At 34.2% G+C, this 12,242-nt stretch overlaps 1 protein-coding gene across 1 annotated transcript in view; it reads left to right on the top strand.

Annotated features, from left to right (window-relative positions):
* Positions 1–5,719: 5,719 nt before the first annotated feature.
* Positions 5,720–12,242, top strand: part of LOC110094816 (mitochondrial dicarboxylate/tricarboxylate transporter DTC) — a gene marked incomplete at its 3' end in the record, with an annotated part of 28,332 nt that continues 21,809 nt past the window's right edge. The window contains 2 exon segments of the mRNA XM_020820145.2: positions 5,720–6,006; positions 6,317–6,400. Coding sequence (XP_020675804.1) covers positions 5,887–6,006; positions 6,317–6,400 — 204 coding nt within the window.

Genomic DNA, 12,242 nt, shown 5'->3' with positions numbered 1-12,242 from the left:
AAAAAGCATTTGGAATTAATTGATGAACATAATGCATTAAAAGCTTCACACACCTCACTTAATTCTGATCTTAAGAAATCTAAAGAGATTGAGAAAAATTTGAGGATTGATAATGATGCATTAAAAAGAACTAACTTGAGGATTCAAAATGATTTGGATACATATAAGAAGAATCGGATGACATTTACTTTTGATCCTAAGCCAGAACCTAGGAAGAGGCATTATAACTCAAATCATTTAAGAAATCCTTTTCCTGGAGTTAGATGTTTTTCTTGTGGCATTCTATGACACATCTCACACACTTGCACCGTTCACCGTAGTACACATTGGGTGTGGAGACTTAAGGTGCATGATTCACAGCATACCATACCTGCATTGCATTCTACTTTTTCTAAGAAGGGGTCCAAACCAGTTTGGATTCCAAAATCTGACTGTTGTTGAGTTTTGCAGGTGTGCTCTCACCAAAGACCTTGTGGGAGCATAGGATAATTGGACATATGAAGGCTCGCATCTCATAAATGCTTAAACCTGCTGCTTCAATAATTTCTTAAAATGTATTTTTGTTTCAGTGTGTTTTATTTCTGCGTTGTAGTTTTTTTTAATGTGTTTTGTTTTGACTTTGCTTTTAAAATTGGCTTTCCATATGTTAAAACTTTTCAAAATTTTAGATTTTGGAGTTTTGAGGATTGTGTTTAGCTTTTCTAAAATTGGTTAGATGAAGAAACACCGTTGATGGTTTCCCTCCTTCCGACCTTATTTAGTGGTATGACTTTCTTCTCTAAACAAAAGCCTAACTCACTTTAGCCAATGGTTTTTGAAACTAAGATTCTTTTTATATTGCTACAAAAAATCTATCTTTTGCATAATATCCAAATATCTTATATATCTCTCAAGTTATTTGAGATCTTGCTCTTGCACTGATCATATGATTCTTTAATTTTGTTTTGTGGGTTATTCTTTCCTATGTTAGAGAGAGAACTCCTATTCTCTAATATTTGGAGGATATACTCACAACTGAGCTTCTTTTAAGAGTTTGCAAAAGAGCTTTTAGCTTGCAAGAATTAAAAAAGAAAGAGGCCAATGACGCCAAATTGAAAAAGAAAAATATATACACAAATGTGTATCAAAAATCAAGATGCTCAAAGAGCCAAATCAAAGATACAAGAGGCATAAAATAAGCCCACTAAAAGGTAAGCTATCCTCTCTTTTTAAAAACTTTTAAAACTTAGAATAACTTATGGGTTATATGAGATTTTCAAAGACTTGATTTCAAGTTTCATGATTGAGAAAAATTACATTGTTTTATTATTTATGAGATTTTTTTTGTAAATAAGTTTTGATTGAATCTTCTTTTTGCCCGATTAGGTTTATTCTGAGTTAAGCCCTTTTATTTTCAAAAGAAAATTTATACCATAAAGAACGTCTCATCTAGGGTTAACAGAATCGGATATTTTACCTTTGTCTGATTGGGATTGGCTAAACTCCTTGATCTTGTGGAACTCTAAAGTTTAATTTTTTTTTACTTCTCATATGATACCTCCATAAAACAAAAAAAAAATTAGAAAATTTAAATTTCAAAAATATTCATTTTTTTTTGTTGTGTTTTTGCTTTCTTTTATTGTGTTTTTGTCTATTTTTCTTTTGTTTTATTTTCTTGAGGGCCTTAATCATCACCATCTTTTTCTTGGTTTCATTTTCTAGTCACATCGTCCTGGCCGATACTTTTATTGTCCTAAACGATAGGACAAAATCTCTTCAAATTCCATCTGCTGGTCTTTTCTGTGCTTGCTGTAAGTCATCGTCATGGACGATACATGTATCGTCCTGTACGATCTGATCAAACTCTATTGCAATCATGATGATAGTCCTGACTGATATAACATTTTGTTTGGCCGATGCATTTTATGTGCATCTTCCTGGCCGATACACTGGATCGTCCTGGACGATCAACGTGTCAACACGTTTACATCCGTAAAATCGGCCCCGGACGATCCATTATTGGACAATCGACCAGGCCGATCCACTGTTCGTCCTGAACGATACACGTGGCAGAAATTTAAAACGTTTTAACTTCGGCCGGTACAATCAATTATTGTGCATCGTCCTGGACGATACACCTAATCGGCCTGAACGATCTACTTTTTCAACGGTCGTCCGGATTGTCTCCTCGGGATGATCGCCTGTGTCTAATCGTCCTGGCCGATATCTGATTGACCCGGACGATCGGACCGCCTTTTTGATCAATCGGCCTGTACGCAATTATTGAGCCATATCGGCCTGGACGATTCTGCGATCGGCCTGGACGATATAGCCGTTTCTTTAAATTCTGGCCGATCCAGCCATTTTTTTTCACCTCATCCCTTCTCCTCTTGTGTCTCCTTGCTAATCCTTTGTTATGGCCGGTGGGAAACGAGTTCGATAGGATTCTAGGAGTTCCTCGAGGGCCACTCTGGACCCTCGATTCAGAGAGGCAGAGGATCAGGCTGCCTACCATCGGTACAAAGAGTGTGGGATAACTATCTCCATAATCATCAATCCTTCCCACACTTCATACCCGGTAATGGATCTTTCAGCAGCCACCTCCATCACCTCCATCTGATTAGGGTCCCTCATTTTTCTAGTCTGTGTTTTCTGCTGTTTGTTTCCTGTTTTATGTAGTTTGTCTTTTTAGTCTGTTTTAGTTTCTGTTGTGTTGTTTCTCTTTTTCTTTTGTGTGTCTGAACCCTCTTTTTGTGATGACAAAATGGGGAGTAGGATGTGGTAGGAAAAAGGGTATGTGCTTGTAACTTTGAATTTCTAGTGAACCATTTTTCTGAGTTTTTTTCCTACTTGTGTTTGCCATCATCAAAAAGGGGGAGATTATTGCAAATCTATTTTCATGACTTATATTTTGATGATTGACAAACACTATTGATTTTCTTGGACTACTTGGTTCTTCTAACTTTTCAGGAATCGAAGAGATCGGACGAACAAACAAAGCCAGTTTAAGATTGCGTAGGTTTAGGGTTGAGTCAGTCTGTACTTTGTTTTTTTCTCTTGTTGAGTCTATTTGTAATGGTCAAAGAGACTGATGCTAAGTAACCTTACACACACACACACTTGAGAGACTTAGAATTTCTGTTTTTACTCATATCGGCCAGGATGATTTTTACATCGTCCTGGACGATCAGGCTTAAAACAGAAAGTCTAAATAAGGATTCTTAATTAAGGCAGCCGTCAATAACATATCGGCCTGGACGATAAGCTCAAAACAGAAAGAAGTTGCCGCCATAGACAATTAAGGTATACTGTATTTTTAAATTATCGACTAGGACGATCATTGATCAGCCTAGATGATATTCACAAATTATGCCTTAATTGATCAGAAAATCAAGGGAGTAATTAAGGATGATTGATACGATCATATCGTCCTGAACGATCGCAATATCGACCAGGACGATCTATTCAAAAACTTTGGTTACTTCAGGACGATAAATATCGACCAGCTCGAATTCAGGACGATGCTCTGGATGATTTTCCTCTAATTTGAACTGATCGGCTGGGACGATCAAGCAAGGGTCGGTAGAGGTAAGGAGTTAGCTTTTGGTTGTGGTTCTCTGCCAGCTTCAGGAGGAAGCAAAAGGAGGTAGGTTCTCTGCCTTGTCGGGGTGGCAAAAAGGAGGTGCTTTGTAAAGGCTTCTCTGCCTAGCTGTGGGGGCTAAAGGAGAGTCACGTTTGTAGTGCAATACTCAGAGGGCGCCTCCGGGGAGTGGACGTAGGTCGGGTTGACCGAACCACTATAAATTCCTGTGCTCTTGTTTTCTTGCTTCCGCACTTTTATTTCCGCATTTATTTTTGTGGTGTGATTTTTGTTTATGTGATTTTCATTCTTTGTGAAAAGAAATTTTAAAATACCAATTCACCCCCCTCTTGGTTAGCTTAGGACTAAGTTCATAGGGCTTAACATCCTTAACGAACTTTCAGCGAGTTTGCGGGATTGTCAAAATAATTTTGAGGGAGTAAACTCATATCAGCGCGCAGAGAGGTGGAGTTGTGGAGGCTAAATGTGGATTAGGTTGATTACAGTTGGAGGTCGTTGCTAAAGAGCAAAACCTAGGGCAAACTGGAGTAGTGAAATCGAGAGATGCCCGTGTGCGTGAGAAGGTGAGATTGTGAGAGTCGTAGGTATAGGTTTTGGTAATGCATAGTTTTATTTTCATAAGTAGTTGTTAAAATTTAAATAATTTATATTATAATTTATTTTATAAATAAATCATTAGATCTATTGTCTTAAAAGTGTGAATATTAATTTGAATTCATCATTTTATTTATTAATTTGAATTCCAAAAATATCCTTATAACCAAAATGTGTTGAAACCCCCCAGGGGATGCTGCCCTTTTAGACCCCCAACATATTTGCGAAGTGTATGACGTTCGTATATGAACAAATAGGGGACGACCCAAATTTAAGGCAACTCCAACATATATTTTATAAAAAGTGAACGATTAATCAATTACACCATATTTTATTTTTTTTTGCAAACAAATCATCCATACTTCAACCTAAATTTTGTTTAAAAATAATTGTCATTATGTAGAATGTTTATGATATTTTTAAAATGTATTATGTACACAAGTGAAAATAATCATTAGTCACTAAAATGACATATATATAGTTGAAAAAAATCTCTAGACTTTTAGCAACAAAATTAGCAGCCATTTTTCCTTTTTTATGGTTAATATTAAGCTTTCTAATTATTTAGAGGCTTTACTTAATTTTGATCGCTAATAGATATCTTTAACGACCATTTTCTTATTGTCTCTATTTTTTTGTTCGCTATTGAGCCATTTTCTTATAGTGATAGGTTAGAGGCTTCATCATCAATATTTGTCATATTATCAACTGATCGATACATACCTTCATTATCTAAACTATGATTAGTTTCATCTTAGGTTAGTGTGACCAACATTATTTTTTAAAACTTATTAGCATAACTCCTAAATATTAGTTTGGTGAGTTTTGAACATGGAGAAATTATTCTGTGGGGACACCAGACGGCCCGGAAACAAACGCGTCATGTCACCTGGTATCCAGTGGTAACAAGCATTGTTACCGAGCAAAAAGTGTTGGGGCGAGTTCTAATTGATTTCCGGAAGCTGTACGGGATCCGCATAGAATAATTTTTTGGGGTCATAAGCTTTTAAAACTAGAATTCTCACCATATGAGTAATACATTATCTATTTATTACATATATAAATAACAAATTTTTAAATTTTATTCAAAAAATGCTAATCTAATTAGTATTTCTTAAAAAATCTAATTAGCATTTTTTAAGAAATGCTAATTATATTTTTAGAATAATCCTTTTTAATTTTTTACAATTATATTTATTTTTTAATTATAACTTTTTTAAAATTTTGTCCAATTTTTAACAGTCAAATAAAAATATATAATGAATTTAGCAGTATTTTAATGCTTTTCTTAAAAAAAAAAAACAAATTAAAACATGAAATACATAATATAAATAATTCATCCTATATTAAAAGGGAGGGGGGATTTTTTTATTTTTTATTAAAAAGTTAATTAGAGCTTTTAGTTTTTCCGAAAAAGCCGTTATTCACGGAATTGGCACTGGGCTCCATCTCATCGTGTGGCTGTTAACAAAACACGTGGCATTAATCTTCCCCCGTAATAAAAGCCAACAACTGCTGACGGGGCCAGACCAGACGCAAAGTTCTAGCCATCAGATATACCCGACCCGACCCGACCCGATCGGCGAGATTTAGATCCTGGTAATCGCCTTCTCTCTCCTGTCCTCCCGTTCTCCCTACTTTCTTCGATTTCAACTCGCCGCCGGCTCCGCTTTCCCCTCTGCTCCGCCTTCTCCTTTCGCTTGACGTAGGAAATGGGGGAGGCGAAGCCCAAGAGCCAATCCGGCGTCTGGAACACGGTCAAGCCCTTCGTTAACGGCGGAGCATCCGGCATGCTTGCAACCTGCGTCATCCAACCAATCGATATGATCAAGGTGCACTGACAATCTTTGTCTTGTGAAGAATCTGGTTCTTTTAGTGTAGATTAGCTGGGTAATCTGTTTGTTGTAGAAGAGGGATCGAATGTTCAGCGCATGATCAACGACGGAATCAGGGAAGTTTGGGGGTGTCTCTCCCAACTAAGTTTGGACAAATTCATCTGTAGTTATGTCTATCATGAAAGTTTCTTCCATTAATATTTTTGTAGCTATGTATATTATTTGTTCTGCCGCTGTGTATGATGTTGACTTTTATATTGGGATTGGTGGGATTTTGAGTTTTGAGGTGGTTATGTTTGGATTCCAGGTAAGGATCCAGCTAGGACAGGGATCGGCTGTGCAGGTCACGAAGAATATGCTTTCTCAAGAGGGCTTCGGCGCTTTCTACAAGGTTTGTATCTCATAATTGGATTTACGTTCTGCCTGTGCTTGATTTTTCTTCTTTGTGGTCGAAGTTATTATTGGCCTTGCTGCTTTTCGGAGGAAATAAATGTCGTTCGTGCTTAATGCATTATTTCAAATTGGCAATGCTGGTTGATCATTGAATTTTAAAAGGCGTTTGATTGGTTTATTGTTATCAATTTGTGTATGCAAGAAAGCTTGTTTTTTTTTTCTCCTTATGAAGAACTCATATTATTGTCTGTCGAGGTTTGTACACAGGGCCTATCATGGCTGGTTTTGAATTCTATCTGTGCTTAATGTCTGCTTAGTGCTAGATATTATTGTTGGTTAGCTGAGTTCCGGAGGAAATAAATTCGACGTATTACATTGTGGCAAATTTGCAATGACGGGTGACACTTGATTTTAGGAAGGTGCTTGTTTGGCTATTTTTCATTCAAGGAATCACTTTCTGTGTATAGACTGACATGCATTTTTTATTTCCTGATAAGAATTCAGATCTTTAATCCCGAGTATTTAAAATGTGGGATCTTAAGGAAATGTAACCAGTTTTTTTTTCATGAGGTATAACTAGCTATTCCTGTATTATCTTTTGTGGAATCAACCATACATTAATTCTCATTTCCTTCGATTTTGAAGTCTTAAATGCTCCCATGAAAAAATAATTCAAGCAAGAGATATAAGATGAAAAGATACTGTAGAGTTGAGTGAAGGAGATGGACTTTGGTATGTTTCTCAAGGATAAAAAATCCTTGAACTGAAGCTTTCCTTTCCTTCTTCTAGAAGCTCTAGTAGAACAGTAGAATTGCATGTAGAAGTCAGCGGCTAGTTATATAAGTTATGAAGCAGGAGGACAAGTCAGCCAAGGGATATTGATGTGAATGAAGAGGAGTGCCAACAGGAGTTATGTAGTGAAGATGAATTCGTGAGAAGGGGTGCATCACTTGACTATTATGAATCATTATGGAGGGTTACGTTTCTCACCTTTCCTACTAAGGCTTTGCTTGGTAATGATCTAGTGTTGCTTTGTTATTCTCTTTTGATGCACAATTCTTTTTACCACTAAATTTGTAGACATGGACTAAGTAGGAACTTCAACAAAATCTATTGGCTTTTTAGGTTAAAAATTTGTAACTATTTATATGGACTTATGCTTGCAGATCTATTAATAGATGAATTGTACACAAACTCAGTTGTATAATATGAATCCAAGCTAGATGCATGCTCTTTAATTTGACTTATCTGAAGATCACCCAAACTGCTATTAAATATCTCAAACTTTTTCATTAGCTTGTGAGTTATAAGCACACAAATCTTATAGGATATCTCGAATGAAAAATGTAAATTTCAATTGAATCACATGTTTCTAGAAATTTCGCATGAATTTTACATCTCTACCGGACACAATAAATTAAGTAATCAATGCAATTCAATCACACATGGAAATACAGGTTGGCAATGTGAACCATGCAATTTTATGACAGAATGAAATGAGACATTTTAGAAAATGAACCTCTACTACAAAAATATAATCATTCTTCCTTAAAGTTCTTGGTAGTCATGCCAGCATCCTTAAAAGGCCTATGAGTAATACATATTCTAAATAATTCTACCTTTCTTAACATAGCTCAAATCTAATACATCAATTCTCCTAACTGGATCATCGGAGATCACCATTTTATATGACCAAACCATTTAAGGTGACTCTCTCTTTTCTTATCTTCCATTGGGGCTACTCCAACCTTTTCATGTATATGATCATTTCATATCCTGTCTCCATGGTTTAAAATTGTGCAATATGAGGCTCGCCTTGAGGCCCACCTTTGCGCAATTCCAGTAAAAAATGCCTCGATGCTTACGCCTCGAGTTTTTTTTTATGAGGCTTGCACCTCAACTTGGTTAAGGCCCACCTTGAGGCCCGCCTCGCCTCACTGGCTTGAGGCTTATGCCTCACGCTATATATATTAAAACTTACATAAATCTTGAAGTAAATGTCAACATTGAACTCTATAGGAGAGGAGGAAGAGGAGAGAGCAGTTCACCATAATGATGATTCAAATGAAGAACCCCTTAGTGATAACAGTGCTGATGACTTATGAGTTCTTATGTGATATGTCATTGCTATTTATTTTTGGAAATTGGAATTATATGTTAATGAAAAGAATACTGGGATTTGAAAAATATAGAATTTTGAGTTGAACTATATTTCATGTTGTCTTATTATTGAGATATTTTGATTTCACTTCTTATCTTATGTTTTTTTTTTATGTTTTATATTATTCACTCATTAGTATATAAAAAATTTATCATTTTACGTTTACGCAATCTTTTGATTTTGAGGCTTACGCCTTAAAACGCCTTGAGGCTTACGCCTCGCCTCACGAACGAAAAACGCCTCAATACCCGAATACGCAATTTTAAACATTGCCTGTCTCTAAGAGTAAAAACACTCATCCACCTAAGCATCATCATCTCTGAATCTTATAGAATTTTCCTTTAAGTTTCAGTGGTACTTTTCTATCACACAACAAGCCCGATGAATTCCTCCACTTGAACTAACTAACTTGAATTCTACTCCCCATCTATTTTACCATCACTCTGAACAATTGAACCAAGACATCTAAATGTGTACTTTTATTAATGACTTGATCACTTAAAGTCAGAAGCCCTAAATATATCTATTACTACTAAAATTATACTCAATGTATTCGCTTTTAAATCTACTCAAACGGAAACCTTTAGACTCTAAGGTTGACCTCCATAATTCATGTTTACCTTCAACTCCCTCTCTAGTCTTATCAACAAGAAGAATATCATCAGCAAAAAACATACCAGGGTACATGCTCTTGCAAATGTCTAGTAAGAACATCTATAACTAAAGAAAAAAAGACATGGGCTTAAGGCTGATCCTTAATGTAATCCAATTGCAATAGGAAAATAATTGGTCAAACCACCTTGTGTTTGAACACAATTAACAGCTCATGTATACATATCCTTAATGACTTGAATATAAGTATTATTAACCCTTTTCTTTTCTAGAACTCTTCATAGCACTTCTCTTGGAACTTTATCATATGTTTTCTCTAAATCAATAAAAATCATATGTAGAACCTCCTTATTCTCTTTATACTTCTCCATCAAACCTCTCAATAAATGTATAGCTTTCATAGTAGATCTACCCGCATGAATCCAAATTAATTTTGAGAAACATTAGTATCACGGCATAACCTATGCTCCATAACTCTCCCATAATTTTAAAGTATGACACATCACCTTAATTCCTATATAATTCACACAATCTTGTGCATCATCTTTATTCTTAAAAATAGGCATTAACACACTCATTCTCCACTCATCTGATATCTTTTTAGTTTTCAAAAGCTTAGTAAGCCAAGAAATTCCTTCATCTCCTAAGCATTTCCAAAGCATTTCCATAGCTCTATTGAAATATCACCAGGTCCAACAATTTTTTCATATTTCATTTCCTTTAAAACCTCTCTAACTTTAGTTTTACTAATACGCCGATAAAAATAAAAATCTTTATTTTCATTTAGACTACTAAGGTCAATAAAGTAAATCGTATTTTCATAATCTTCATTAAAAAGTTTAGTAAAGTATTCCATCCACCTTTATTGAATATCCTTTTCTAAAAAAACACTTTTTTTATTTCATCTTTAATGCAGTTCACTTGAACTATATTATAACTACTCCTATCTCTTTATTTTATTAACTTATACATATATCTTTCACACTATTTAGTATTTAATCTATTGTATAAATCATTAAAAACCAAAATATTTGCGTCGCATATTGCTTTTTTAGACTCATTACATGTCTCTTTATATCTTTCCAAATTTTTAGAGTTTTTGAGTTTTTACATCTAAATTAATTTTTATAACAAAGCTTGTTATTTTTTATCTTTTCTTGCACATTTTGTTTAATCAATGGACCAAAATGATCCCTCACATATTTGTGAGGGATCAAAACAGTCCTCAACTATTTTGAGGGACCAATTTTGTCCATCAACTCTTTCAAATGGGACTATTTTGGTCTTGTTGTCAATTTTAAATAGAAAAGTGAGATGGGCAGAGGGTATTAACAGAACTTGCAAAGAAGAAGCGTTTGAATGAAAGAAAGATGGCTACCTTCGCAAGGAGCAAGCTCCAATATTTGTTGTTACTTTCAATCGCAGTCAATTTGGCCGAAGAAGTGCGCGAATGGAAGAAAGATGGCTACCTTTGTAACGAGCAAGCTCTCGTTGTCGTCATTATTTATGATCTTAGTTGATTTGGCCAAAGAAGCGCATGTACAGAAGAAAGGTGTCTACCTTCTCAACAAGCATGCTCCCATTATCGTCGTTACTTTCGATTGCAATTGATTTTGACGAAGAAGTGCGTGAACGAAAGAAAGTCGGTGGCATTGTCATTGTTACTTCCCTTCGAACAGACGAATAAAGAAATGTGATTTTGGATCCGATAGGAAGGATCGTCGTTGAAGGAGGTGAAGTTATTTAGCTTGTCGTTCAAAACTCTACCCATCACGCGAAGGAGGTGATGTCGAAGAGCTACGAACAGTGGAGAAAGGGTAAAGAAAAGTTAAAAAATTAATTTAAATATAATATAATTAATAATATATTAATTGGAAATTAATTTAAATTTTAATTATATTATTTATATTGATTATTTGATAATAATAATTAAAATTAATAATTATAAATATAATAAACAACCCCTACAACGTTGAGAGTTGAAAAAAGAAATGTTTAATAATTTTTTTTACAAAAATAATAATTTCTAAAAAAAATTACATTTATTAAATATTTTAATTAAAAAAAACTAAATTATCCTCATATTTAACACCATCAACTCTACCATCGTATAACAAGACTAAAAAATCCCATTAGGAGGAGTTGAGCAATCAAATTGGTCCCACAAAATAGTTGAGGACTATTTTGGTCCCTCTCAAAGAGTTTAGAGACCATTTTGGTCCTTTTCTCTATTTTGATTTCACTATCAAGTACCAACTATTTTTACTATTATGAGATTTTTCTTTTGATACTGCAAGGCCTTATGCACAAATAAAATCTTAAGATCTCGAATCTTCTCTAAAATATTTTTGTTAGTGTTCTTCAAAGCCCCCATCTAATCCTAGAACACTGATTTATTTTATTTTTCATATTCTGCTCCTTCATTTTAAATTCTAAAATTAAGAAGCGATGTTGGATATATAAATTTTGACTCGAAATAACTTTGTAATTTTTTCAATCTAAGCGATATATTTTTCTTATAAGAAAACAATCAATCTGAGTTTTATTATATCCATTTTTATAAGTGTTGAGATGCTCATCTTTTTTCTTAAATAAAATATTAGTAATTACAATATCATAAGATAGAGCAAAATCTAATATAGTCTTATCACTTTCATTAGGTTCTTCATACCCATAACTATTATAAATACTTTTAAAATCCTCAACTTTTCTAACAACATGCTCATTTAAATCTCCTACAATAAAAACTTTTTCTTCAAGAGGTAATTTTTGTATTAATTCTTTTAAGTCATTTCAAAATTTTAATTTTGAACACATTTCCAATCCTAATTGTTGGAGCATAAGCACTTATAACATTATTAATCTTAGTATCAACAATAATCTTCGAAGATATAATTCTATCTCTAATTCTATTAATTTTTATAGTATTATCCTTCAAACTCTTATATATAATCACACCTACACCATTTCTAGTACTACTCTTATCAGAATATCAAAGTTTAAATCTTAAATTATCAATCTTCTTAGCCTTCTCTTCATCCTATTTAATTTTTTGAATGCATAGAAT

Source organism: Dendrobium catenatum, unplaced genomic scaffold (genome assembly GCF_001605985.2).
Source record: "Dendrobium catenatum unplaced genomic scaffold, ASM160598v2 fragScaff_scaffold_1474, whole genome shotgun sequence".
Classification (NCBI taxonomy): domain Eukaryota; kingdom Viridiplantae; phylum Streptophyta; class Magnoliopsida; order Asparagales; family Orchidaceae; genus Dendrobium; species Dendrobium catenatum.
Note: the sequence above shows the minus strand (reverse complement) of the source record. Positions and strands in the feature narration are given on the sequence as shown.